The 26,625-nt window shown below is 37.2% G+C and overlaps 1 protein-coding gene across 2 annotated transcripts; it reads left to right on the top strand.

Moving 5' to 3' along the window:
• The first annotated feature begins 2,518 nt into the window (after positions 1-2,518).
• On the top strand, positions 2,519-25,696 carry LOC146004396 (BRISC complex subunit Abraxas 2-like). 2 transcript variants are annotated; one of them, XM_083143216.1, is made up of 7 exons: positions 2,519-2,693; positions 6,429-6,519; positions 11,166-11,269; positions 11,555-11,754; positions 13,418-13,540; positions 17,328-17,503; positions 20,312-25,696. In XM_083143216.1, the coding sequence occupies exons 1-7, from the start codon at positions 2,610-2,612 to the stop codon at positions 20,851-20,853; spliced, it is 1,320 nt and encodes a 439-aa protein (XP_082999342.1). In that variant the 5' UTR covers positions 2,519-2,609; the 3' UTR covers positions 20,854-25,696. The 2 variants fall into 2 exon arrangements, with proteins under 2 accessions (XP_082999342.1, XP_082999343.1); XM_083143217.1 differs by lacking the exon at positions 2,519-2,693 and adding an exon at positions 3,490-4,559.
• The last annotated feature ends 929 nt before the right edge of the window (positions 25,697-26,625 follow it).

Here is a 26,625-nt window from a genome sequence, read left to right as displayed (position 1 = left end):
TTCTGAGAAAATAACTGTAATTCCAGAAAAGGCATTCCTATAACATTAAGTTCTTGCCAGTCAGAACTAACCTATGTATTCGCAATGAATAAGGCTGTTCACGTGTTCAGCCATTGACTGCTACAAGGTTTGCTTTGTCACCCTAATGGGAAAACCCTTTACCGAGTGGCTGAATTATAGTAAATACTACTATACTGCTAGGGCATAATTCATCTCCAAGAAATGCAGCACAGATTTTTGCACTGGAAGTTGTAAGATACTTGTTTTACACAGTAACAAGTGAATTTTCATTCGCTTCCACGGCTCATGCTAAGTTGACGGGATTGAGACTACGGCAAATTACAAAAAAATCTGACTACGGAATAACCTAGCGTAAATTGGAAGATTTTTAACGTTTGTTATTTACCGTCGCTTTTCTGCCTCTTTGGACTAAACGCGACGATGATAGTAATGACAGTGGTAATGATATGAGATTGATGAACACCTTTGCGCAAGCCGGGATTCTAATCTGGCTTCGTAGCACGCCGTGCTAACCTCTCTGCCACGGAGGTATTCTAGATGTTTGTAAATTCTCGGTCTCGTCTCGATTTATAGATCGAGACGAGAACGAAACACTGCCAAGTCTCAGGGGTGCCCATCCCCCTCAAGATCCTGGGCGCAATCTCCCTCAAATACATTCATCATAATCCCCCCAAATAAATTTGATAAATACCTACTGACTGATTTTGATTTGAATGCAATAACCTGTTAGTGGTCGACGGTCTTATCTTAAAATGTAAACTTTCGACATGCAGAAAGCTAACACATTGTTTGGTTAGATAATTTGAAATGTCAGAAAATTAAACAGTGTTCTTGAACGGAGAACAAATGTGAAAAAGTCCGCAACTTAACGATAATATAGAAAAATCTAACTGGGCACACCAGTGGCGAACGCAGGATATTTTCTTTTTGGGAGGCGCCGGAGTTGTAAAGCTAGATACGTATTACATAGCTGCATTCTGGGAGAGGACGGGATACAGTACAATTCGTAAATATAATTTTTTACCTTCATTTTTCAAAGAAAAAATTGTAATCGGGAGTCATTTGAAGAGGAGTTTGTATTTATCATCTTGCCCTTTCCCGAGTTTATTACTGTTTTCATTTGAAAAATTTTCAGGAGCTGCAGCACCATCACCTTCCCCAGTGGGCACACCAAATATTTGTACTGGAGTTGTCTTAACCAAAACTGAAAATATAATTTGGTGCAGTTGGCCGCGGTGGCTCAGTCGGTAACGCGTCTGACTACCATGCTAAAGGTCCCAGGTTAGATCCCCGGCCTGTTCAAATCCGGGAACTTTTCTAACGATGGAAGCGGCCCCGGCGCCCACCCAGCGTCGAATAACATGGGTACCTGGGGGAAACCCTGGGGGGGTAAAGGCGGTCAGGGGCGTGATGCTGATCACATCACCCCCACTCACGACCGGCTCAAGAAAGTGTGGGGCGTTACCCCCACACGCCTTCATGGCGTGGTGCTAAGCACAGGGGAGCAGTTTACCTTTTTTTTACCTTTTGTGCCTCCTGCAACAAATTCTCCTCCAATGCTTAGAGTATTGCATAGTCGAAATTTTCTGGACTGTATCTCAAGTACAAATACCTACTTGAACATTGTACTTGCCTCAATGGAATTTTAATAATGGAAAATGTAAACTTAAACTTTTTACATTTTCGGTCAAAATGTATCTACCATACTACAAAAATCTTGGTGGGCTACAAAGGAGCTAGAGGCCGGTTTTTGGGTGGGCTTCAGCCCCTCTACAGACGGGAATTTTTTTTCCCGATCCCGGTCCCAACTTTTCGGGATCCCGCACACCCCTACCAGGAAAACCTATTTCTGCCACAGCAATGAAGACCCAGTTTTTTGCTTCTTTAGATAAGAAAACGAAGAAATATATATAACTAATTTGGTAAATCTGCTGCCACGTTCTTTTTCTGCTGGAACCTCAAAAAAGATGCGCGTGGCAGGAGACTCGGTCTTTGTTTCTTTCATAATTTCATCATGCTATATATGCAATTACGTCTATAACACATACTGTGAAGTTTTAGCGATTACTTTCACAAAATGTTTTAAGATTAGGTCCCTTAGCATTCTTCTAATAATAAACCTAAATGCTCTAGTAGTTAGGTTAAGTTCTGTTAACATTAAAATAATATCGCTAAATGCTTTCTAAAGAAACAGGTTCTAAATTCCCTGTACATTCATTCCCACTAATCATAAACTTGCATTTCTCTCATTCTTAAGATTTTTAACATCCTCTTAGCAGAAGAATTACGTGGCAGGAGCAAATTTGACGCTTATTCTTACTGCTGACACGTGCGTGGCAGCAAACTCGGCCAACTAATTTTAGAAGCTGAAAATTAGTGAATATTTGTATTTCTTGACTGTTGAATGTTGGTGAAGGCATCCAGATATTTTTTTGTGTTCCCCTGTGCTAAACACCACGCCGTGAAGGCGTATAGGTGTGGGGCTAACGCCTTGATCCGGTCGTTAGATGCTCATATGTTTGGCGCGACTTGCGCCATATTGCAAAATTTATACTTTACACTGTGTTGTAGTTTCGTGAGCTGTGAACATGGCGACTAATGTTTATGTTTCAGTTTCGGGGCCTGTCTTGTCTTTCTTGCTTTATGAAAACGTTAAAAGTTTGGGAGATCAGGCAAGTATTAATGTGTATTTGAGATAATAATTTCTTGCACGTAAGTGCCGTAGAATTTCATGGTAAAAGTTGCTTTATTTTGTGATTGTCATTTGTTTACCAAAGCAAGAAACAAATGTGTACGTAAAAGCACAGAACGGCTAGAGAAGAACAATAATTTTTATGTGCTACAATACACCAATCAATTATTTTCAACAAGAACAAAAAAGGCATTAATAATGGAAAGGAACGTATGAATTAGATTTTAACTTACAAACTACATATTTGATATACATGATCATATCCTAATGGGCGTCGCTCAGTGAATGAGTCATTTCTCAGCAGGCGTCATAACTTACTGCTTTCTAATAAAGTTCCATGTGTATCTTAAGATAGATATATATACTCCATAGCACTAATTGAACCGGTTTTTTGGCGATGTCACCCAGGGATGAGAAGGCATATCTTGCCAGCAAATAAACAACTGGAGTATGTAAACTTATGACCTACGTTGTTCCATAATATTTCCTTGGGAAATAACTAATTAGACGAGTTATTTATAAATAATTAACAAATAACAAACATATATAATGGCATTGAACAATGCATTAAAACCAGTCAGAAATTCTTAAAATAAAAAATGAGAACTACAGAGTATTGTGTACGATTTTTCTTTGAAACAGGCCTATATTCATTTATATGAAGCCTTAGGGCTGTTCTGCTTGACCCTAACGACTTTACTTCACAGTAACACATTTCTGCAAGCTAAAACACCTGAAAATGTTCATAAGCAAGTTAATCTTTATGAAGCATGCAAAATATTTCACTTTCTCAAGGGAGTACAGAGGGTCAAGGGTACCCTTACATGCATAATTTACTTTTTAACAGTTTACTTGTTTATTGTAGTGTTCTCATCGATGCCTTAATGGGTAAATCAATCAGTCAGTCTTTTATGTATGTGTTTTTATTTCTGGTAATGCATTATTTGTTTTATATTGTATTCCAGATACAATAACAAGGTTCATTGAATAACCTATTTATTAACGAAGTGTGTACTCCAACACAGCTTACTGTGGGTGGCCATCTTGTGCACAGTGCACTGTTGCCAGCCACTGGTATACATATGTTACATTATTGAAATGTGTTGAATTATTTTTCTTTAAATATTTTTCATTGCTTTTGTGCCTGATCTAATGGCAAATATGAGAATGATTGACCCTAAAATGATGAATGGACACTTGCACCCAGGTCAGTAGCCAACTCGGCACCTTCAGTAGCAAGTCTGCCACTCCACATTCTCACATTTGTTCTATATAGGGCCGGTTATATAAACATCACTAACTGGAGGTCAGATTTGATCCACGATCTGGGAATGAACTAAGTTAAAGCCTCTATCATGCTGTATAAAAAAGCTAACTGTCAATTTGTCGATCTTAGGTCAAAAAATAGGTTTGGCAATGTGGCAAAACATTGATATCGCTAGTATGCCTGCCTGTGATGTTATGAATTCCCCAACACTGAACAGAAAATGCATATATTTAATATTTGAATAAAGAATAAATATGAGGTGCTGGATGTAGTAAATATTTGTACATACTTCAAATTTAGTAAAATCACGTAAATTAGATGCTATATGGGCATTTATTGCTGGTGCGACTTCCACCTGGATGATTTGTCATTAATGGTGAAAGCAACTATCAGTTGCAAAGAGAAGAAAATGCGCTAACATAAATAGATTTTAAAAAACTGTATTTCTTTTTTTAATGCTAAAAGAGACAAAACAACATCCTATCCTCGGATTCGGAGCTATTGTGCATGTGAGGAGATGTTTGTTCCATTTATTTTGTGATTACAGGATAACAAGTAACAGGTGGACCATTCGTTCCTGTAAGTAACATATGGAATTTTCCTTGCATTTAATTAAACAACTTAAGTTTTCAAATGTAAAATGTGTCTGCAGTTTCTAGAATGGAAAAAAAAAATGATACAAGAACGTCATTTGTCATCTGGGATGTAAATTACGCCCAAAATTTTATTTCATTATAAAACAAATAACTATTTGAAACAAAGGAAGATATGTGTAGTTTACATATGAGGAGAGGAAGCTTTACCAACTAAAATGCAATGTGTTTAGTACTCCCTCTTCACCCAATGAAATGGGTTATATTTTCTGTTTGTATGAACACTTGACTGCTCTCAATTTACCTCTTGCTGATTTCGAAATTAAACAAGATATTCTTACAGTCATTTAAGGTAAATTAAAAAAAAAAAGATATTTCAAACAGTAAATAACAATGAGACAATATATGGAAAGAAAGAAGAATGGAAGAAATATTTATCATTGTTCACCTTGTTTTTTTTGGTGCTTCTTTATTTATGGATTGATTCTTCCAGCTTTGAATTTTGCCGCATATGTTCACTTGCAACACCTTTTTAAAGCAAATATTCATTTCAAGCATGGTACAACAGCTGAAGTACAGTCAAGGTCTGCTGATTGGAGAAAATTCACTGGTTAACTTATACTGGATGTCAGTGTAGGAACAGAGCACTTTGAGGTTTCTCGGGATTTTAAGGGAACAGCCTTTCCACCCCTCGCAGGTCATCAACAAGCAGGGCTGGATGTTGCTGTTGTGCCCAAACAATGTTTCCAACTCTAGTAATTTGTGACTGATTGAAGAATGACCGCTTGTGCGGTGGTAAATTGCATATATGCAAGCAGTTACAAGTGGTCCCGAATCAGAGCGCAATACATGCTAAAATAAGTATAATGGTAGCGGGATGCCTATGCAGATTTTCATATCTCAGTTCAACTTTTATACAACTCAAAATCAGAGTTCAGCATGACTGCAGATCAATTTTACTGGGTAATCGAGGATCAGCTGCTTTGTACAATCAGCCCTTACTATCAGTAAACTATTATTCATTACCATCATCACGTTGATGATTGAATAATGGATGGTTTTAGTTGAACATATTTTGTGGGAATATAATAACAATGAGCATTCTGTCTAGTAAATTGATTCACTGTATTTTTCCTTCACTTTAGGTTCTTCAGCATGCATGTCTGTGATCAACCTAACAACTTAAAAAGATGTTGTACTTTTGCTTGAAATTATGAACTAGTGAGAAGGATACTCTTACTTGAGAGAACAAGTTTAAACATTTCCAGACTTTTTTATGTGTTTTGTATGTGCTGTTGCCGTCGATGATTAATTACACGTGTACTGTTATTAACTGAATAATATCTTTCACAATTCACGAAGCCGAAGCAATACTTCTGTGGGCTGATTACATCTCTAAGGAAACTCAGCAAATCACTTTTTGATAGAAACTTTTATCACAACTGTTGCAATTTCCATGACTGTTATCTCTGTTACCATAGCAACGACAATGTTGCCAAACATATTAACGTTGTACAATTTAACAAATAGAAAACAAACGTTATTAAACAGCAACTTGAACATTAACATTTGAAGTTAAAAATAGATGATAAATATAATTGTATATTTACAAACAAACATAAGAAGTAAAATAAATTTGTGCTGTAGAGAACAGTCACATGTAAAGCTCAACCATGTCCTATATTCATAACAACATAAATTATTATTCTTTTTTATGTGACCACTATTTTGCATGAACTCATGAGATTCAGTATCAGTATAAATTGACAAAGTAGTATTAACTTAATAATAATTTATCCTTTAGCTAAAAGCATAAAATGTATCATGGTTAGATGTAATTGCTTTTATCTTGCAGGAGGGGTTTCTGCTTGGGGATATTGAGAGTCATGTAAAAGACACCATCAGTGATTCTCAGATGTGTGGTGAAAAGACTGAAACTGTAATAAGTAAGTGCTCACATATTCGTACTAATTCATTTTGTGGTATATATTGCAGGTCTCTCACTAAGATAGCATGTGTGAGTGTCACATAGAAATATCAGTTTAGTTTTTATTAATTGTAAAATCAAAGGACATACTTGAAATATTGTAGTATGCAAACAAATATTTTGGGGTATCAGCCAGATAAAGTCAATATTTAGTTGTGTTTCAAGTGTATACATTGCTCTCGTCATCAGAAAATTGATCCTGACAAGTAAATTGAGCAGGGCCTTACGGATGGTAGAATCGTCACCTTGTAATCAAGGGGTCCTGGGTTCGATACTCGGTGGAGGCACAGAGTGGTTCGGATCCCACTTTAAACTGTACATCCAGTCCCAATTAGCATTACCATGCATAAAGTGGACTTAAAACACCAACTCAATCAATCAAGCACAATGTATGTACTTGAAGTGGATTTTAAGATGCAGCACCTTCCCAAAAATATAGCTGTTTTCATACCGATCGTTTGAAATATGTATTTTAAGACACAAAATGAAGTAAAATGAACACACTTTGTTGCACGTTTTTGTGAGATTCGCTCATTTATCCCCATTTTACCTCCCATTTGATGTTTCAGCACCTTTTTCCTTCCTTTTGTTTCATGTTTCGTTAAAAATGGACAAAGATAAATGTATAGCAGAACCAGAGCTATAAAATGGTATAATACAATCATTGCAGCTCCAATAGTTCCCAAGATAATGTAGTAAAACTGGTGAGCGAAAACACAAACTTGAACAAAAACCTATTCGGCAGAACCACAATTCTCTATGCGGTCCACACGCATTATATAGGCCTTGAGTCAGGCAAGTTGTCTGTACCACTCGGGGGGGGGGGGATGGGTTCTAATATGATATTTTGGTAAGGTTATGATGCCTAGAGATGGAAAATATGTGATAGCATGTCATGACTCTTTGCCTTCTGTGTGTTATCACTCCACTCCCCCAGATAACCTTGATGTAAATGGAAAGTTTTGATAATTTTTAATATTTTGACTTTTACTATTAGAAATGACAATTATAGTAATTCTGATCTAAATTAATAATAATGATAATAATAATTAAGATTTTATTAATAAGACTAATTAAAATATGTGAATATTCTAATAATTTAATTGACAAGTTGGATGGTATTTATTTAACGCCATTACTGGAGTCAATTGTCTATTTGCCCATCATTAATGCCGATATCTCTGGATTAACAACTGAAGTGCGCAGCTGTGAGAATGACAGTAGCAGTCCAAGGACAGTGTAAGAGTTCACTGGGGAACGTGGGCAAGTGGTACAATGCCTCTAAAGTGTGATTTACCTGAATCAATGGCGTGGAGAGCCATAGGAAGGATGCAAGATGGACAGACAGCAAGAGGTATCTGTAGTCCTTAGTGTGTCTCAAAATGCCATTTCTCGTCTGTATATTTGGTTCCAAACAACGGGAAATGTTAGACGAAGGCAAGGTCAAGGCCGTCCGCGAACAACGACAGCAAGAGACAACAGGTACCTTTTGTTAACAATCGATTGGAACAGATGACAGAATGCAACGAAACTATAACATGCCATTCTCACAGACAGAGAGCATATGGCGCAGATGTCATCTCAAACTGTCTGCAATCACCTTTTTAAAGATGGCCTCGATGCATATATACTCATGGGTTGTGTTCCACCATCACCATACAGCTTTCAGTCTGTAGAAACTTTGCTGAGGAACATCGCAATTGGGGCCACAACGAATGGGGTTGAGCGGTGTTCTCCGATGAGTCGCGATTCAGCCCCCAGCCTTACAATAGACGTGCCTAATCTGGAGGGAATGTGGAACATGCTATAACCCTGTTTTTGTTCATGAAACATTATAAAATGGAGGTGGTGGAATGATTTTCTGGCTTGGAATCAGAATTGTGTGACATACGGACCTCCATGTTATCCAAAATGGCAGTTTGACGGCCCTTAGATATGGAGATGAGAACCTCAGACCGCTTGCCATGCCATTCGTAGATGCAATAGGTTATCATTTCCTTTTTATTGGCGATAATTCTTGTTCTCACAGAGTTCTGTTAGTGTACAACGTGCCAGAGGACAAGGGAATAGTGAGTATAGAGTGGCCACCGTGATTACTGGACTTCAATCCCATAGAGAATGTCTGGGATGCACTTGGCAGACGGATTCCAGGTAGGATGGCACCTCCCTCCCTCAAATCTTCCAGAGCTGAAGATTGCCCAAAGTGAAGAGTGGCAAGGAATCCTCCAAGCTCTCATCGATCACCTCATTGAGTCTATGCCACACAGATGTGCAGTGGTGTTGGCTGTTCAAGATCACACACCATACTACTGTGACCATGTCCGTTTCTGAGCTGTTCTATTGGTACACACATTGCTATCTAGCGATGCACATCATGTAAGCATTGGGTCAACCGAGTGTAGAGTCTTTCTGTTATCTGTATTAATCCATACTCTACTGTATCTGTTGTTTGAATGTTCTTTTAGTTGCATCAACATCAGCTGTACATGTTTTTTGTCTAGTTTTCTCTGTTCCTCTCTTGATCCAAGAAGAAGGCTGTAGATAGTTATGGCAGGTCAATTATCATACAAGACACTAATTGGTCGAATTATTGGAACAGCACAGAATCTGAATCTTCAAGTGGGCTTTCTCTTAGTACCATTATCATGGACATTACAGACATACTTGCAGAAAATCGTTATTCCCCCTGAGGAAATATCTGGAAATTTAGTCACGGCGATTGATGCTATGGCTCTTATTCAGAGAGTAAAAGAAGAGGAGTCAAACTTTGATGAGGTTTATCTGCCTTGCCATTGCTTTCCAGAAGGAAATACTAGTCCAAGAATCGATGTCTGATATGTTCAATGGGATGTCTATAAAGAACACCGAAACGATAATCACATGGAAAGAACTCAGGCATCAGTCACAGAGCATCTCATCTTCCCAGATTGTCAGAATGTGAAGGAAATTCCTAAGTCACATAATGAATAAAACAACTCTAATTGCATTTCTTGTTAACGAATGTAGGAAACCAGAGCATTTTGTAAATCTTTGAATACAACACTTCGTGAACTGTGGATATAAATGATGCAAAATCACATCTGAAGCGAGCCCCAAAGTGCTCAATCTCAATAGTAAACATGAAAAAGCTATGGTAATTTGTTGGTGAATTCTGCCGCTACTAATGAGGGTTATGAAGTGGTTATGAGAGGCTCAGATGACACAGATGTGTGTTTGAGATTCCATGAAAGAATGATAGTTAAATTCTTTCTGAAATATAGTACTAAAATACCCATGTGGGTGGGAAAATAGCTTCAATTCTTATTAAAAATATTTGTCAAGATATGATAAGTCTCCATGTGCATTTGCAAGAAAAGGAAAAGTAAGTGCATCCTTCCTGCCAACAGACAAACACAGGAAATATTTTTGCACCCTCTGAGAACAATGGTATCTGAATGAAATAGTAATAGGCAAACTGTAGTTCTCGTGCTTACTGTATGCTCCAAAATCTTCCGTACATTGTGTGAATGACATGACATGTCTATTCTGTGCAAAGAAGGGTGAGATAGACATTTATCAACTTGCAAGAAACATGCTTAACGTGCGATTATCAATCCGCTATAAGCAAGAGATGTCTTCTGAATGATCCACGTACACAGACCAAGTCGGAGAAGGTGGTCATTGAAAAAAACACGATGGAGCAGGGGAGCTGGTAATGGATTGGATGAAATGGCAGCCAGCATCTAAACTCTGTTAGATCTACTAGCTTGCAACTCCATTAGAAACTGCCTCCCCGATGGTGCAGTGGTAGCGTCACCGCCTTGTAATCAATGGGTCCCGGGTTCGATATCAGGTGTTAAAACTGAAAAGCCAAGGTCTGCGTGTGCTGCAATTCTCCAATGTTTCCTCGAAGAGCACGAGGTCGGGTGCTTTCCCTCCCGTTCCCTTCCATTTCACAGTTTTAAAGTTTTAACATTTCAAGGAGCAGTTTCTAATTTGGAAACCGGCATGGTAGTTTGACGTGCACCTGTAATGGGTTTTAGATTTTTAATGTTTTTAACCACACACCTTTTACCAATCCTATATCCTGTACTTATGGAGAGTTCGACGTGGTTATGATTTATACATAACCTAAACGTGAGCAGCCTGAGGAAGGGAGAAGTTGCATCCCGAAACGTCGCTGGAGTTACCTTGATACTCGCAAAACGTAAGTTAATAATATATATATACCAAACAATATTGTTGAAAATAATTTCTTAAATGTTTGCATGGCTACAGCTTGAAATTAGTAAATGAAGCACAAGCCACTACTTACAAGCAGTTTAAAAGGTTTGTTAAAAAAAAACTTACATTTCGATCACTTGCCATATTCTTCGTTAGGGTTGTCCACAGGACAAAGTTATCACATTAGATGGATAAAAGCAGAATAAATGGTCATAAGAATAAAAAGGATTAAAGTCGCAGTCTGAACCAAAAGCTGCATAATGGCCACCATCTGCCTGCATAAAAGACATGCGTCACTAGGTACTACTGTGAAAAACATAATAAATTGCTTCTAGGTAGTGACTTGAATTTTATTTAAGAAGTATTGGAAATCTTTTTAAAATTCTTGATCATTACTTGCAGATGTTTACTCACTAATGCCTTTGCCAAGTTCCTTTACTTTTTACAACAGTGCTGGAAGGCTGAATGTGGAGAAATTGAAGGCATTTTTGAAGGATAAACAAAAGGTAATTTGTTTTTAATTATTTGGCTTTAGATGTAATGGATAATTTTATGGATAAGAAAAGTCTCCAAATGCATTAACTAATATATTAGAGAAATTTTGAAATTCCTGAAATCTCAGTGCATTTTTACATTGTACTAAGCAGCCATTGTTGCCAGAATTTAGTCATAAATATTTTAATAATTGTTTAATAAATCTGTGTTTCTTTAAGTAAATATTGGGCAAAACTAATATTCTATTTTATTATGCGATGTACCATTTCTTGATATATTTGATATATATTTTACAGGAAGTTGTAGGCTGGTATCGTTTTAGAAGGAACTCGGAGCTCACTCCACATATGAGAGAAAAAATTGTTCACAAGCAGTTGAGCAGTGCAATGTCACATATGCCGCCTGATCTGTTCACGATGTGTCTTTTGTCCTTTTCTGTGTCAAACACTGGCTCCACACATTTATTTGATCACATATTTGTAAGATACAAGCATAGGTAAGTTGAAGACTCATTCTAAGAACTTTTTTTTTGTAGTGTTGCTTATAGATGTTGATGTGTTGAGACTATTAAATGCACATTTTTCTTCAGTTTGTGAAAAGATATTTGTATTACAAAATTTCACACCAGTTGGCTTTCATTTTGATTTTGACTCGCCAATCAAGGCTGGTCTATTGAACAGCAGTTATGAGCTTTGGAAACAGTTTGTTGATTGTATGCTCATTTGGAATGACATTTTAAATTATATAGAACTAATTAGATTCATTGACTCATGTAGTCATTTAGGGCCTTCCCGATTGCGCAGTGGTTGCATCGTTGCCTTGTAATGAAGGGGTCCCGGGTTCGATACCTGGTGGAGGCCCATAGTGGTTCGGATTCCAACTTAAACTGTAGGTCCAGTCCCGATTAGCCTGACTGTGCACAAAGTGGACTTAAAAAACAAACTCATGTAGTCATTTGGGATTGAAGACAGAAATCTAAGATGAATTACTGTCAGTTTTTTTTTTTTTTTTCAAAATAATACAAGCATATATATTGTGTTTAATAAGCACTATATCAGTGATTTTTTCCAAACCTTGTAACTGATATTTAATGTATCTTTATTTAATATATTGTTTTTGTTAATTTTAAGTGTTAAAAGGTACGACCCCACACATGAACAAGTTTTCTCTTGTTACATGAGAGCAGAAATGATGGACGAAACATTCATACATGAACAAAATTATCGGCCCCCTGTGGTGGGGTGGTTAGCACATCATGCTATGACGCCATGTGTCCCGGGTTTGAATCCTGGCCTGGGCATGGATGTTTGTGAGTGTCCATTCATCATATCATCACTCATACCCATCTTCGCAAAGTAGCCAAAAGTGGCACAAAAGGAGAAGTAACTTTTTCATTTCTTTCTTATCCTCACTTGAAACAAAACTATTCACATTGAAATAGACAGTCTAAACCGTGTGGCACAATATTTCTGTGATTGTCAAGGTCTACAAGTAGCTTTTCACTGCAAGACATATGGGCTGCTCATCAAGGCATCTGACTTTCTAGACTGGTATAATAGCATTGATATTTCAAACTGAAATAGCTGTTAGAAATAAATTGTCACATGAAGGATTTATTGCAGTTTACTGAAAATTTAGTTACAAAAATAACATTTTATTGTTGCAGTATTTTGACATGAGTAACGCCCAATTGGGAGCCATAGGGTGCCTGAATGCCATCCAGGAGACCTTGGCTCGATTCCTGTGATGTGATCTATGGTCAAATTCTTCCAGTCTTATCCCTGCATAAAGCAAGTCTAGGGTTCAGCCAGCTTAAATAAATGAGCACCTGGGGACAATAGCAGCTTGAGCATGATGCTAATCACATCACTTCCAATCAAGAATGTTTGGGTCCTATGTCCTCATCCTTGAATGTGCCTTTATGGTATGGTGCAATATGCATGGGAACTTTTATTTTTTATAGTTTGTTTTTGAGGTACACTTCAACGAAACTGGAAACACTTTCAGACATCAATGATCCAGGACATATAAGTAGTATGATATACAAAATTATGTGAAAATATAATCGGAATTAAAGGGTTTTTCACTCTATATATTTTTTTTATTATTGGAAGTTTTGTGTTTTACCAATTTTTTCAATTATTTTATCTTCTTTCCAGCACATTTGAGGCTTTACCTTTAAGAATTCACAATCTGGGTGAAACTTCGCAAACTGAATACAAACTAGTTCCTAGTGCTGCATGTACATCCGATTCTTTCCAGAAAATAGTAACTTCCCTGAAGTAAGTATTCCCATTCAACATGGCCTCATTTCTTGTTCACATATTTCACAAAAAGTGGTCCTACTCGGGCACGTATCTAGAAATATTTTGGTTCGAACCAAGTCTCAGAAATAATAATAAATAATAACAATAATGTAAAGGATTAAATTAAATTAATCACATTAAATTAATTACCTTAATTAAATATGTGAGTTAATTAATCGTGATCTGGCTCCCATGGTGGAGTGGTTACCACATCGCGCTGCGATGCCAGTCTGGGCATGGGTGTTTGTGAGTGTCCATTCATCAGTTTCATCATATCATCACTCATCCTCACAATTAGTCAAAAGTGGCACAAAAGGCAAAGTAAAATAAACTAAATCAATCAAGTCATTAATCATGTATTATTGTTATCACATGCATAGGTAAAAAAGATGGTATAAGAATAGAGGTATAACAGCAGCTATTCATTATCTAGCTTAGGTCTAGTTAATTTCGCAAAAAAATAATCATATAAACAACTGCCCTGGCTGGGAAATTAATGTCAAATAGATAGAATATTGAATATTTATTGAATAACAAAAAAAATGTTAGATCCAATGCTCAAAAAGTTAAGTTCCTGATTAATATTTTATGCATATTATTATAAGTAACAGTGTGCAGAGACTTCTTTGATACTGCCCTTCGCTACCTTATGATTACAATATCATTCTTGCCTTCCAATAAGTCATGCGGAAATAAGTAATCTTCGATTATCCAACAAATACTTAAAAAGTATATTTTCATGAATTAATTTCAGTACCTGGTAAGTCTTGGTTCCTTGGTCCTTCTCCATGTAAAGAACAAAATAAATCAAACTGGAAGTTATTAGTATTTCATTACATTAAGGTTTAAATGTTTGTGAATGCATATACATAATTTGCATATTTCATCTACAAAAATTAAGTCATCTGTAACCTATATCCTTCGCAGATATATGGAGTCAAACTTTGCTACAGTTTTAAAGCATAACACAGTAATGCATCTTCGTTAATGCTTTTCATGCATTCAGGCTATGTCATCACACTCATGTTTTATTTTTCATTTTTTAGCAGACACCACAAAGTATGTCATAATTAGAGACTGGATTTTAAAGGGAAAAATTTTCCTCTAAAAAGGAATAAAATATTGCCAAAAAAAGACTAGTTTTTTTGCACTCCACTACAAATACTATTTTAAACGAAAGCACAATATATACCATTCATATATAAAAAGGGATGCATTAAATTTTGCATTAATGTATACCTTTTTGTATATGAATGGTATATATTGTGCTTTCATTTTAAATAATATTTTTAGTGGAGTGCAAAAATAAACTATATTCCTTTTTCATTTCCTTTTTTGAAGGTAAAAGTACAGCGAATACGTTTTGATGAAATCTTCCTTGCCATTCCATACCTGGCTTCGCCATTTCACCGACACTCAATACTGTCGTCACTGTCACATAGCTAAAACTATTTTAAAAAACTTCACAATAAAAGTTTAAATCTAGCAGATAAGTACACTTTCAACCCAACAGGCATGCCGCTTTCAATGCGTTTGTTGCTGGGTAAGCTCAGATCACATTGTTTCAACAATCGCTGCACTGTACTCCAAATAACAATTGTTGAATGTTTTGTTAAGGGAAAATACAGTCTTACAAAATATTTGATATCTTGTCAATAAAGGGACCAAGGAAGGTGTTTTTTAATGGAAAAAAGGGAATGTAGGCTGAAAATCTTGTCAATTAAGGGACCAGAAGGAAAAATCTTTCTAAAAACGGAAAGAAAGAGATTGTGGGCTGAAAAAGGGGGGGGGGGGGAAGATGTTAAAACCATGTAATCTTGTTGGTGGAACATAATTATCGACACTGTTGTTGTTTATTCCATGATTCGTGTTTAAAAATAAAAAAGGACTTGCCTTTAAAATCCGGTGTCTAGTCATAATTCTATGAAGTCAGTTCATTATGAATATTTTATCTAATCGCATGTCTAGAACCTTATGTTTTATGTGTGAATATCAAGCACATAACACTGGAATGTTACTGTTGTTACGATCAATAATGTCTCACGGAAAATCTCTTTATGTACAGTTTATTTACACATACATCCCGTACTCCATATATGCATCTTTCCATTACAATCCATTAAGAACTGCTCCCGGTTGCCTTTTGCCGCAAAACAGAGAAATGCACTTAACAGAACTTCACTCTACAAGTACCCTACTTAGCATAGCGCAGTTTATCACGCAGAGGTCCCTATACATACGGTGCTCACTCTCTGTGCATCTTTATGGATCCATCTGGCTCAGTAAAAAGAAACTGCCTCAATCCACTGGGCCTTGTATCAGATTATCTGAGAGAGTCGGCAACTGTCTGAGTAACTGAGAGCAGCGAGAGTGCGTAACAAGCCGGAACCCGGTATTTATACCTACGACAAACGGTCCGCCCCCAACCACCGAGGCAAGGACCTATTGTTACCTTTCAAACAGGAAAACTGTTGAGGGGAAAAGCAACTGTTGGCTCCCCCGGCTTCACTGGTTTTGACAATTAGCCTGTGTTCTAATTGCAACTGGCTGCCCTCTGCTGGATTCTGTAGAATGCCAATCAGAGCAAAGTTTGGTCATATGAAGATATTCTGAGAGTTTGGAAAGAGAGTTTCTTATCTGTGGGTTTCCGGGGGGGTGTTTGTTTTTGTTCGCTGCTCAATGAAAGAAAAGAAGTAGTTATTCTCGTACAACATTCTTCAAATCACTCGTGGGGTGTAAGGGGATGACCTTCCACGTAGTACACCCAAATGTCAACCTCACTTCCACATTAGTACACCCTGGACTGACGACTAACGAGGCCTCTGGCGACTGGCCCCATGGTCAGTTTGTATTGTCCTGTTTTTTGTCCTTATGTGTGCTGAGTGCCCCTTTACAGCCTCAGCTTTTAACAAAAGTCAGAACATTTTAATATTTTATGATTTTAGTTGCTACGATAGAGTTGTTATTTGTAACGATAAGGGGCTGGCCCCCGTATAATGTGATGGGTGCAAAATAGCCTTAGTGCTGACGCACCCACAATTTTAAATTCAAATTCAAAATTCAGAACATTTTAATATTTTATGATTTTAGTTCTGCAACGTTAGAGTTGTGATTTGTAACGATAAGGGGCTGGACCCCGTATAATGTGACGGGTGCAAAATAGCCTTAGTACTGACGCACCCAAAATTTTAACTTCAAATTCAAATTCAAATTGAATTCAAATCACTCGTCCATCTTTTTATCTTGTCTGCTCTGTGCAATGCCTTTTGGGAACAAAAGCATTTCAACAAGTACAGTAACAAGTCTCGTGTGACATGAAAACTAGCAAAGGAGCAAGTCCAACTGGAAAATTAGTACTGGATATCTAGTTTCGTGAGATTCTGGCTTAAGCCCAAAGTTGCACAAAAGTGACCAATCAGAATGGCATAATTGAGCACTTTGCCAGAAACAATTCATAGAAATATCAATGAGAAAAATTTTCAGTGATGCACCAATACACATACATACCTCTATTGGGACCAGTCTGTCCTATCCATGTGCCATAGTATCAGTTAAGATAAGAGTGGCCCCCAAAGATGTTAACTTCAAAACGTGTTGGTAGGAAAATAGTTTACCTTTTTTGGGGGCCAACCTGTACAACTAAATTGTAGAGAGTTTTACACTGTGAGGAAAATGGCAGAGTACATGAACAAATCAATTATTATTAGTGTTGCAACAAAAGTAATTTTGAGTGTCTCCTCTAAAATATGAGCCTTGTTTACAGTGCGGAACATAATATTGTTCCAGCGGCACAGCTAGTGACTAGGATTCAACAGGCTTTGCAGAATCATCTGCAAGATCTAGTGCACAATGTTGAATTATCCGAAGCTAGGATGGCAACCTTGCAGAAAGAAGTTGATAGTCTCAGGGAACAGTTAGCATCCGGACATATTTCGAATGGTTTGTATGTCTTCTTTCGTTATCATATTTTGTTATGCTGAATACAATAGCCATTCAGGTACAGTGTTGTGCATATTGGATGTAATTTGAGTTAGACTATTGTATGACAGGTATGTTGGTTTATTTTCCAGAGAGTTTTTGTAGCCCTAAAGAAATAGTGTGTGTCATTGATGTAACTGCGCCAACTAGAACTGAAGGACCTGTCAAAATCAGGGTTTGTAGTTTTGAGTGAAAACAGAGTCTGGAAAAATTATATTTGTTGAACATGAATTTTTTATGTATAACCTTTGTCAAAGGTTCCAGAACTGATGTGAAAAATAATATATTCAACTCGGCAACTAATGGTTCTTGGTCCTGTCAAAGTAGTCCCCTCCCAACCGCCATCGTTTCTGGAGGTCTTGGAAGCAAGCAGAGAAAGTCTCTTCTTGGATGCTTCTGAGCACATCTGTCACTTCCCTTTCAGCAACATTTTCACATGGGAAAACAGAAATAAATAGCATGGTGACAGATCAGGTGAATATGGAGGATATGGAAGAGTAGGCATACGATGTTTGGCCAGATATTCTTGTATTGATAAAGCAGTAGTATGTGGAAGATAAAAAAGATTTATTTTATCAGGATAAAAGGACACCAATTTATGATGGAAGATGGTGTGATAAATTATATAATTTAAAATTTCATTAATTTTGGACTGAAATTTTGCATTTTTTCCAGTGTTTTGTAGTATTATATTAGGCGCATCCAGAAAGTAAGTTTCCCACTCGCCCACAGGTGGCAGGCCATGCGTATTGAAACCAGTTTTGCGCATGCATGAGAAGCACCTGCCCTGGCTAGTGTATGTCCTAGAAGATGCCTCCCGAAAGTCCTCAGTAGCATCGCGGCAGCGATGAAACATGGCAGCTCTTATTCCATCTCCCGCTGCGTGCAAGTTTCGTTCGGTGATCAACTTCTTGAACGCACAAAACATACAGCTGATCGAAATTCATCGTCAGCTGTGCCAGGTGTATGGGCCAGACATCATGAGCAAGCAGATGGTGCATCGTTGGTGAAGAACATTTACTGAAGGCCGGCAAAATGTGCATGACGACGAGTGCAGTGGGTGGCCATCGGCCATTATGGACGAGCTTGTGGAGCAGGTGCAGCAGTGCATATTGGAGGATCGTCGCATCAAGATCGCGGAACTCTGCAGCCATTTCCCACAGATTTCTCGGCCGTTGTTACATGACATTGTTACCAAATGCCTCTTATTCCAGAAATTGTGTGTCCAGTGGGTGCCGAAACAACTGACGCCTGAACACAAAGGAAAACTCATGGGCACAGCACTGACATTTCTGCAAGTTACCATTATGATGAGCCGGACCCTGTGGTTGAGTGGTTAGCACATCGTGCTGCGACGCCAAGGGTCCTGGGTTCGAATCTCGCTCGGGCTTGGTTGTTTGTGAATGTCCATTCATCAATTTCATCACTCGTCCCCATCTTTGCAAATTAGCCAAGAGGCACAAAACGCGAAGTAAAATAAACTAAATCAATCAATACCATGATGATGACGATTTTCTCAACCGGATCATCACAGGGGATGAAACGTGGGTTGCATACAGCACCCCAGAAAGCAAGCAAGCCGCAGTCCATGCATTGGCGTCACATTGGATCTCCATGCAGGACGAAGTTCAAACAGACTGTGTCGGTGCGAAAAGTGATGTGCACGGTGATTTGGGACAGACAAGTCATTCTGCTCATCGAGTTTCTGCCCAGAGGTGAGTCTGTGAATGCTAACCATTACTGTGAAACACTGGGGACATAGTGACGAGCCATTCAGAATAAGCGACGTGGCAAGCTCAATGCCAGGGTGATCTTGCTGCACGACAATGTGAAGCCGCACTGCAGCCCTTCTGGACAGGTTCAGTTGGGAGGTGTTCGATCATCCATTGTACAGCCCGGATCTCGCTCCCAGTGATTACCACTTGTTCTTGCACCTGAAAAAGTTCCTGTCCTGTCAAAATTTTCACAGCGACGAAGAGGTTCAGACAGCTGTCACACAGTGGTTCGGCGCCCAGGCAGCGGACTTCTACGACACAGGTATACAGAAGTGGGTCCCACACCATGACAAGTGCCTGAATTATGTTGACAAGTAACTGGACATGTGCTGTATCTGTGGCAATAAATCGTTGAATGAATTAATGTTTCCTTTTTGTGCATGAACTTACTTTCTGGATGCGCCTAATACATGGTGTGTCAATGCATCGGGCAATTTTAAATACTCCACACAAAATTAAGATAAAATGAACTATGAAGAAATACCAAAAGTAAATGCAAATGCAGTCCTTACATTTTGATTTATTTGAAAATAACATTACTACGATGACCTCCATTTTGTTCCATACACACTATCAGTCTTTGGGTAGGAATTTGAGCCACCTTTTCCTGGATCCGATGTATACGTTCATTGAGGGTGCGTGAAGGTTGGTTGGAAGACTTTTGCTTTCAAATAATCCTAAAGAAAATAATCACATATGGATAGATCTGCTGATCTGGCAGGCCAAGGAATATGTCCATTGTTTTTATCATACACTTTTACAGCGAAAGCTTAATGTGGTCCATACCATAACTCCATCATAACAAAATGGTAAAGCAGGGGCTGCAATATGACCTCTGATGCAACAACTAGCTATATCCAGTGTTGTAAAATCGTCCGATTTATTGTCACACCCTATACATATTATTTACCGTGAATTATTGTGTCCCTACTTTTTTCTGATAGTGATCCAGTAACCCTAGTTATGCATTATTAAAAACAAAATCTATTTACAGAAAAATTACTGCCAGACCTTCTAATGGATGGAGATAAGATGAACGTGGATGTAAATGTTAGTCTCGACAACAACCTGGAGCCTGAAAAGGATAGACGTGAGAGCTTGAAAAATAATGTCATTGCAGAAAAGGGTCAGAACAATTCCAGTTTATCGGAGGAAGACCCTTTCGCATTCATTACGGAAGTGAAGCTACAGATGAGTCAGCCAATGGAATCGCAATCAAAAGAAAATGACAGTAGTGAGTGCCACGATGTGGACAATTCTCTCAGAAAGGATTCTCAGGAAACGGCACGGAGTCCCGAAATATCAGGTAGAAAAGGAAAGGGAAAAGTAGTAGGGGGTAGGTCTAGCCCTGTTTCTCGGAAACAAGTGAGAAATTCGTCAACCGTTAACTCGGAACACGCTCCTAGTCCAAAGCAGCCATTGTCGCAACACTACATTAACGGTAGCAAGAGCAATGAAGAGAATGTGTTGCCGAAACAGATGGCTAACCGTGGTGCAATTACTCGTTCGAAAAGTGGTAACTTTCATAAGGAATAAAGATTGTCCGATGAAGCAAAAGTTATTGTGTTTCTTGTTGATAGTCAATTTTTTCATGATTAATGTGAACAATATTTTCGTACAGATTTTCATTTCTTGTTGCTTAGAATGTAGGAAGAAGAAAAAGTTCAATGACAAATTTTAAAAAGAAGTGTAGCATTTTTTTGATAATGCATACTTCAAATTCTCCTCCCAACCAATGGTTACTGTTTCCTTGCAGCACTCTGTAATATAAGGCTGATGGACCAATGAGAACTAAAAACTGCCTGCAGTGTAATCTAATAGTTGTTTATTTTGTAGAATGTCATCGTACCTGTAATTAGCTGATTGCATTTTACTTTTTTCTTTCTTGTGCATGTATGTATTCCAGTCTTTTTTTTTTTTTTTTTTTAAGTCTGGAGGGAAAAATGTGATGAATGTAGAGATATTTTTGTGCACTGGGCTCTCTTAATTTTCAGATATTTTGATTCATATGTACAGCAGGCTCAAAAATTTGCACAGGCAGTGCTGAGGGTTTGAAAATGAACTACTAAAATTTGAAGTTTGTACTTTTTCACTAATGTAGAAAAATCACAAAGGTATGAAAATTTTACATTTTCCTCCATATTTCACTTAACTGTCCTTAGTCTGATTAAATGAACATTTTGTAATTGCCCACCCACGTTACTTTTTTCAGCCTGTACATAATACAGTAAACCCTCGTTAACACGAATCCCAAGTGACCGAAAAATCGAAGAGTTTGTGTTAAAAAAATTCGTGCTAACCGGGGACTCAAATTGTATTGTTGAAATACAGTTCTTTCTATACATTAACCATTTACAATACGTATTATGTATGTCATCTTAGAAAACAGTACTTCAGTAATGAACTTTTAAAGAAAGTGCTCATAGATTATTTTCTGGTGAAAAATTCCTGTATATTGCGCTGTCCTAGACGGGAACGCAAATGCCTGGTAACTTCACGGCCAACTGTACTCATAGCTTCCGTAAAACTAGCAGTCAATTCGGATCAAACTCGTACTGGCTACGTTTTAAAGAATAGAAAAACACATCAGAACACAAAACTGAATTTGTTGGTGAAATACGTATAAGCTCATTCTTGACGCGATTGTCGAGCAATTGCACCCAAGTTTTAATCTTGATGTTACTCGTACTGGCTATGTTTTAAAGAATAGAAAAACACAGTTGAACACATTGTTGATCTGAATCTGTTGGTTACAATACTGTATAAGTTGATTGTTGACAAGATGATAGAGATTGTTGAGCGATTTCTTACATACCTAGCAGAGGAACATCAGAGAAAAATATGAAATACTTTGAAAGTTCCGTGTTAAATGAGATCTAATGACGCAATGGACTAAAAAACAGTTCGTAATTCATGGTAACCGATAAAACTTTCTATAAGATATAATACATCCCTGCCGGGACCAACATTTTGTTCATGTTAACCGAGTGTTCGTCTTAAGCGAGTGTGTTAACGAGGGTTTACTGTAGCAATTAGTTTTTAGCACTGCATTTTTCCCATATACACTTGGTGCATAAAAAGAGCACATATATTCCCCCTCAATTTCTGTAACTGCAGACAGATGTGATCTACTTGTGTGGCATATCTGACATCTCACACTAATTATTGTTTCTTTCTTATGAATGTCAGGATCCAGGTTTTATGTAAAATTTAGTTGTTTTGTAAGATAGAAACATTTCAGTACGTCATGAGGTCCCCCTCCTCCACTTCTTTCAAAAGACATATGCAGTACTAAAAATTGTAGCAAGTAAACAAATCATTATCTTTTATTGACTCCGTAGTTTGCTTGATGGCATTAAAGGTATTGAAAGTGTTTGAAAGATTTCTGTAAACTTGTCTCTGACAATAAGATGACGAAGGGTTCACATGTTCAAGGATATTGAATAGCAATAGGAAATTGTAATGTACAGGAATGGGCATAGCAACTTACACAGAGATATAAAGTAAGAAAATTGTGGTTAGTCTAGAAGTTATCACTGACACAAAATATAGAGGTTCAGTTGCTGGCGACCACAATTTTCAGTAGTTAAAGCATTTATAACAGTTTGTGATCGCTTTTAACAACAAATGAAATTCTACTTAACTTTTCATAAACTTTTCAAATTATTATTTTTTCTTTTCTTTCTGTTGCACACATGGATATCAGGTCAAGTGCTACACCATAAATATTCAATAATTGAAATCTCTCTTCTGTGCCAAGTTTACCATCTTGAAACATGTTGACCGATTTTGCTCATGTACAAAACCAGACTAGTACTCCTAGGTATTTAGGTGCTATAAGAATTTCAGTCCAAATAAATTTACAGCAGTTGTTGTGGTCACAAAATTGGTGACTTCCCGTAAATTACTGCCAAGTTTTAATTCTTAATCTTCAAGAATGTATTCTATGTATAAGATTTTAGGTAGAAAGCTCTAAATTTATGCCTGTTAACAGTTGGGCTGAAAAGTTCGTAGGCTAACATAGTAAAAAATAATTTTTTGACAAAATTCGATTTTATTATTCAATATAGTTGCCTTTGAGGGCGATACAACGATTATAGCGGTCATACAATTTTTCGATGCCATTTTTATAGTACGATTTCTCTTTAGCCTCAAAATAAGCCTCAGTTTCGGCGATTACCTCTTCATCAGTGCTAAATTTCTTTCCAGTGAGCATTCTTTTAAGGTCTGCAAACAGGAAAAAGTCACTGGGGGCCAGATCTGGAGAATATGGTGGATGGGGAAGCAATTCGTAGTCTAATTCATAATTTTGCCATCGTTTTAATTGATTTGTGACACGGTGCATTGTCTTGATGAAACAGCACTTTTTTCTTCTTCAAATGGGGCCGTTTTTTCGTGATTTCATCCTTTAAACGCTCCAACAACGCTATGTAATAATCTCAGCTATCTCGATCAACTTCACTTTACGATCATTTAAAATTATTTTGTGGACTTTTTTGATGTTTTTGTCGGTAACAGCCTCTTTGGGGCGTTCACTGCATGCATCGTCTTCGATGCTCATTTTGCCTCGTTTAAATTTAGCAAACCACTTCTCAACGGTTGATTTTCCTGGTGCAGAGTCCGAATAATGTTTATCAAGCCAAGCCTTGGCTTCAACAGTATTTTTTTTCGCCAAAAAGCAATGCTTTATTAACACACGAAATTCTTTTTTATCCATTTTTTCACAATAACAAAAGCTGCTTCACTCACAATGCTATATCTCACGAACTAATTATCCGGCAGCTGTGAAATTTATACACGTATCTTTTGAAGGTTAGTACTAAGTAAAAATCACATGGATTTAATTCTAGTAACGCCATCTATGAGTCAGCCTACGAACTTTTCAGCCCAACTGTTATATTAGTCATAAATTGCGTGATTTCCCCCTTGTTCCTCTCCCAGACTAAACATTTTATTTGAACAGTTTATTACCAAATTGTAGTGCAAGAAATATCTAATTATTCTGTAAATTTTGTTCCCTACGTTCTGTTGTGAAGACATCCAGAATGGGAAAATGGAAATCTATGGGGTGACGCATTTGAGATGTCAAGAAAACTAAACTGTTATATACACGCAAGAAAATATTTGAATGAAACACCATGCAGCTAAAGTCTGTAGATCTCCACTCACTCAAAACTTAACATCCTTTATAAACAAACTGCTCAGAGATATGTACATTAACCTCTTGTATATAACAATATACTTTTCTGACACTTCAAATGGATAACACTGTACATTATATATATGTCAGTGTCCACTATTCATGTTCTACACCTCGAGATCAATTCATATCACATGCTTCGGGACTCCGATTTCACCCTAAACATTTCCACAATAGCCAAATTCACTAGGGTGTTGAGCCACTTTTGAAAGGTGCAACAAAACGTGTAAACTTGACACGATAATCTTGAACATCAGAATTGAACCATAATTGTGCATTGTGGTGTAGCATTCAGAGTAAGGGCTCAGACTTTTCACTGATTTGGGAATCGAGGAAAAAGTTCGGGAATCAACCTATGAAAATGAAAGATAAAAAAATGACACCCAAAGGGAGATTTGCTGCAACTGATTTTTTGATCAGAGATACTTTGTTTAAACTTGGTCTTGCTTCATTTTGAGTAAGTTCGTTCATTTGAATAGTAGCATTGTGCTGCTTTTGTAGTATAAAGTGCTACAAGTTCATATTTATCAAGTTTGGTAACTTGTGTAATAACTTGGACATACAATTTTTCACTGGCAAAATAATTTGCATAATTTAATACTTTCGAATAACATAATGATGATGGGGAAACAAAGTTTCACATTCTTCCAATTTTTTTATGAATAAAGTTTTGACAGTGCTAAGTTGCTGCAGTGTCTTTTTATTAAAGTACACTGCACAATGATTTGCATCCCACTGCAAACTTAAAAGAAACTCTGATAAACTCTTGTATTATTATTGTATGAGGCATAACTGTCGACTTCTGCAAATAAGTCACGTGGATGCTGTTGCTGAAGAACTTTCATCTGCTGTTGTATTGGGAAGGCAACAGTATTATTCTTAATGCTCTATAAAATTGGAGCTTTAATACCATATGTGGGTACAATTTCACACAGAAAGGACTACACTTAAATCTACATGCTACAATAAGAACTTACTAATGACAATAACAATAATATTTATAAAGCTTCTTTGATCGTTAATTACTTGAGATGTCGGAAGAAAAAGATAAGCACACACACGTACACACTGGATCAATTCCACACTATATTTGATCACTAAGTAACACCATTGTAAAATCTGCTCTAATCATGTTCAAGTAATAAGTGTAACTCATGAAAATGTAATTGATTTTTTTTTTCCAAGAAAACTTCATAACCTCATTTGGATACAGTTAAATCTGGCTCCAATCTGTCAGTTGCAAGCAGATTTGTTGCTGCAAAAACAATGAACCCTGCTTTTAAGTATTTCCACATCATACCTTAAAGTATCATGGTAACAACACAGCAAAATAGTAGCAGTATTCCCTGGATTGTACATTTTCTCACATTTCAACTTTTTAAGCCATAGACCCGTGAAGAAAATATAACATTCCACTGTACAGTGGGATCCATGAGTATTACCCTGCAAATTGTCCATGACTAATTTCATTAATTTTTCTCTTACATCCTATGTGTTTTTAAGCGATGGATTCTTATCTACGCTGGTACAGAAGATGTCAACAGCTTGTTTTGAGTTTTCCTTTAATTCTTAAAGCTCTTATTGGGTCAAATAAAGTGCATGAACATGGTGATGGACAATTTGCGCGGTAATACTCATGGATCCCACTGTACATGGTTAACATCAATCAATATGTTTTTTGTGTTTTTATGGATATTACATTTCTGGACAGTGCAATTTGGTAAGGAGAAAAACATTATCTTTTTGTAAAAGATAATTAATAATTATATGTTCACAATAAAGTAGACCTATTATGTAAACAGATCATCATAGCTTAGTGTTATTTTACAGTTAAGAGTTGCTCTACCTGTATGTGTTCAGTTGTCTGTGCACATAAAGAAAAAAAGCAATTCACGAAGATTAACATATATACAGTCACATGCATTTAGATATGCATGCATTTGTTTATAGAGAATACTAGGTCAGGATTAAATCAACACTACTCAAATTCTGTATTTCTACATAAAAGTAAAGTAAAATTAAAGTGCTCCCCTGTGCTTTGCACCATGCCATGAAGGCGTATAGGGGGTGTGGAGTTAGGGCCACACACTTTCTTGATCACGGGCGAA

The sequence above is a fragment of the Lepisma saccharinum genome, chromosome 21 (assembly GCF_977018435.1).
Source record: "Lepisma saccharinum chromosome 21, izLepSacc3.1, whole genome shotgun sequence".
Taxonomy (NCBI): domain Eukaryota; kingdom Metazoa; phylum Arthropoda; class Insecta; order Zygentoma; family Lepismatidae; genus Lepisma; species Lepisma saccharinum.
Note: the sequence above shows the minus strand (reverse complement) of the source record. Positions and strands in the feature narration are given on the sequence as shown.

Bases quoted from the DNA above. Each gene is read 5' to 3' on its own strand.
- LOC146004396 (XM_083143216.1), top strand. From the start codon at position 2,610: ATGGCGACTAATGTTTATGTTTCAGTTTCGGGGCCTGTCTTGTCTTTC. The intron at 13,541-17,327 runs GTAAGTATTCCC...CCTTGTTTACAG, and splicing joins AAAATAGTAACTTCCCTGAA to TGCGGAACATAATATTGTTC. The intron at 17,504-20,311 runs GTTTGTATGTCT...ATCTATTTACAG, and splicing joins ATCCGGACATATTTCGAATG to AAAAATTACTGCCAGACCTT.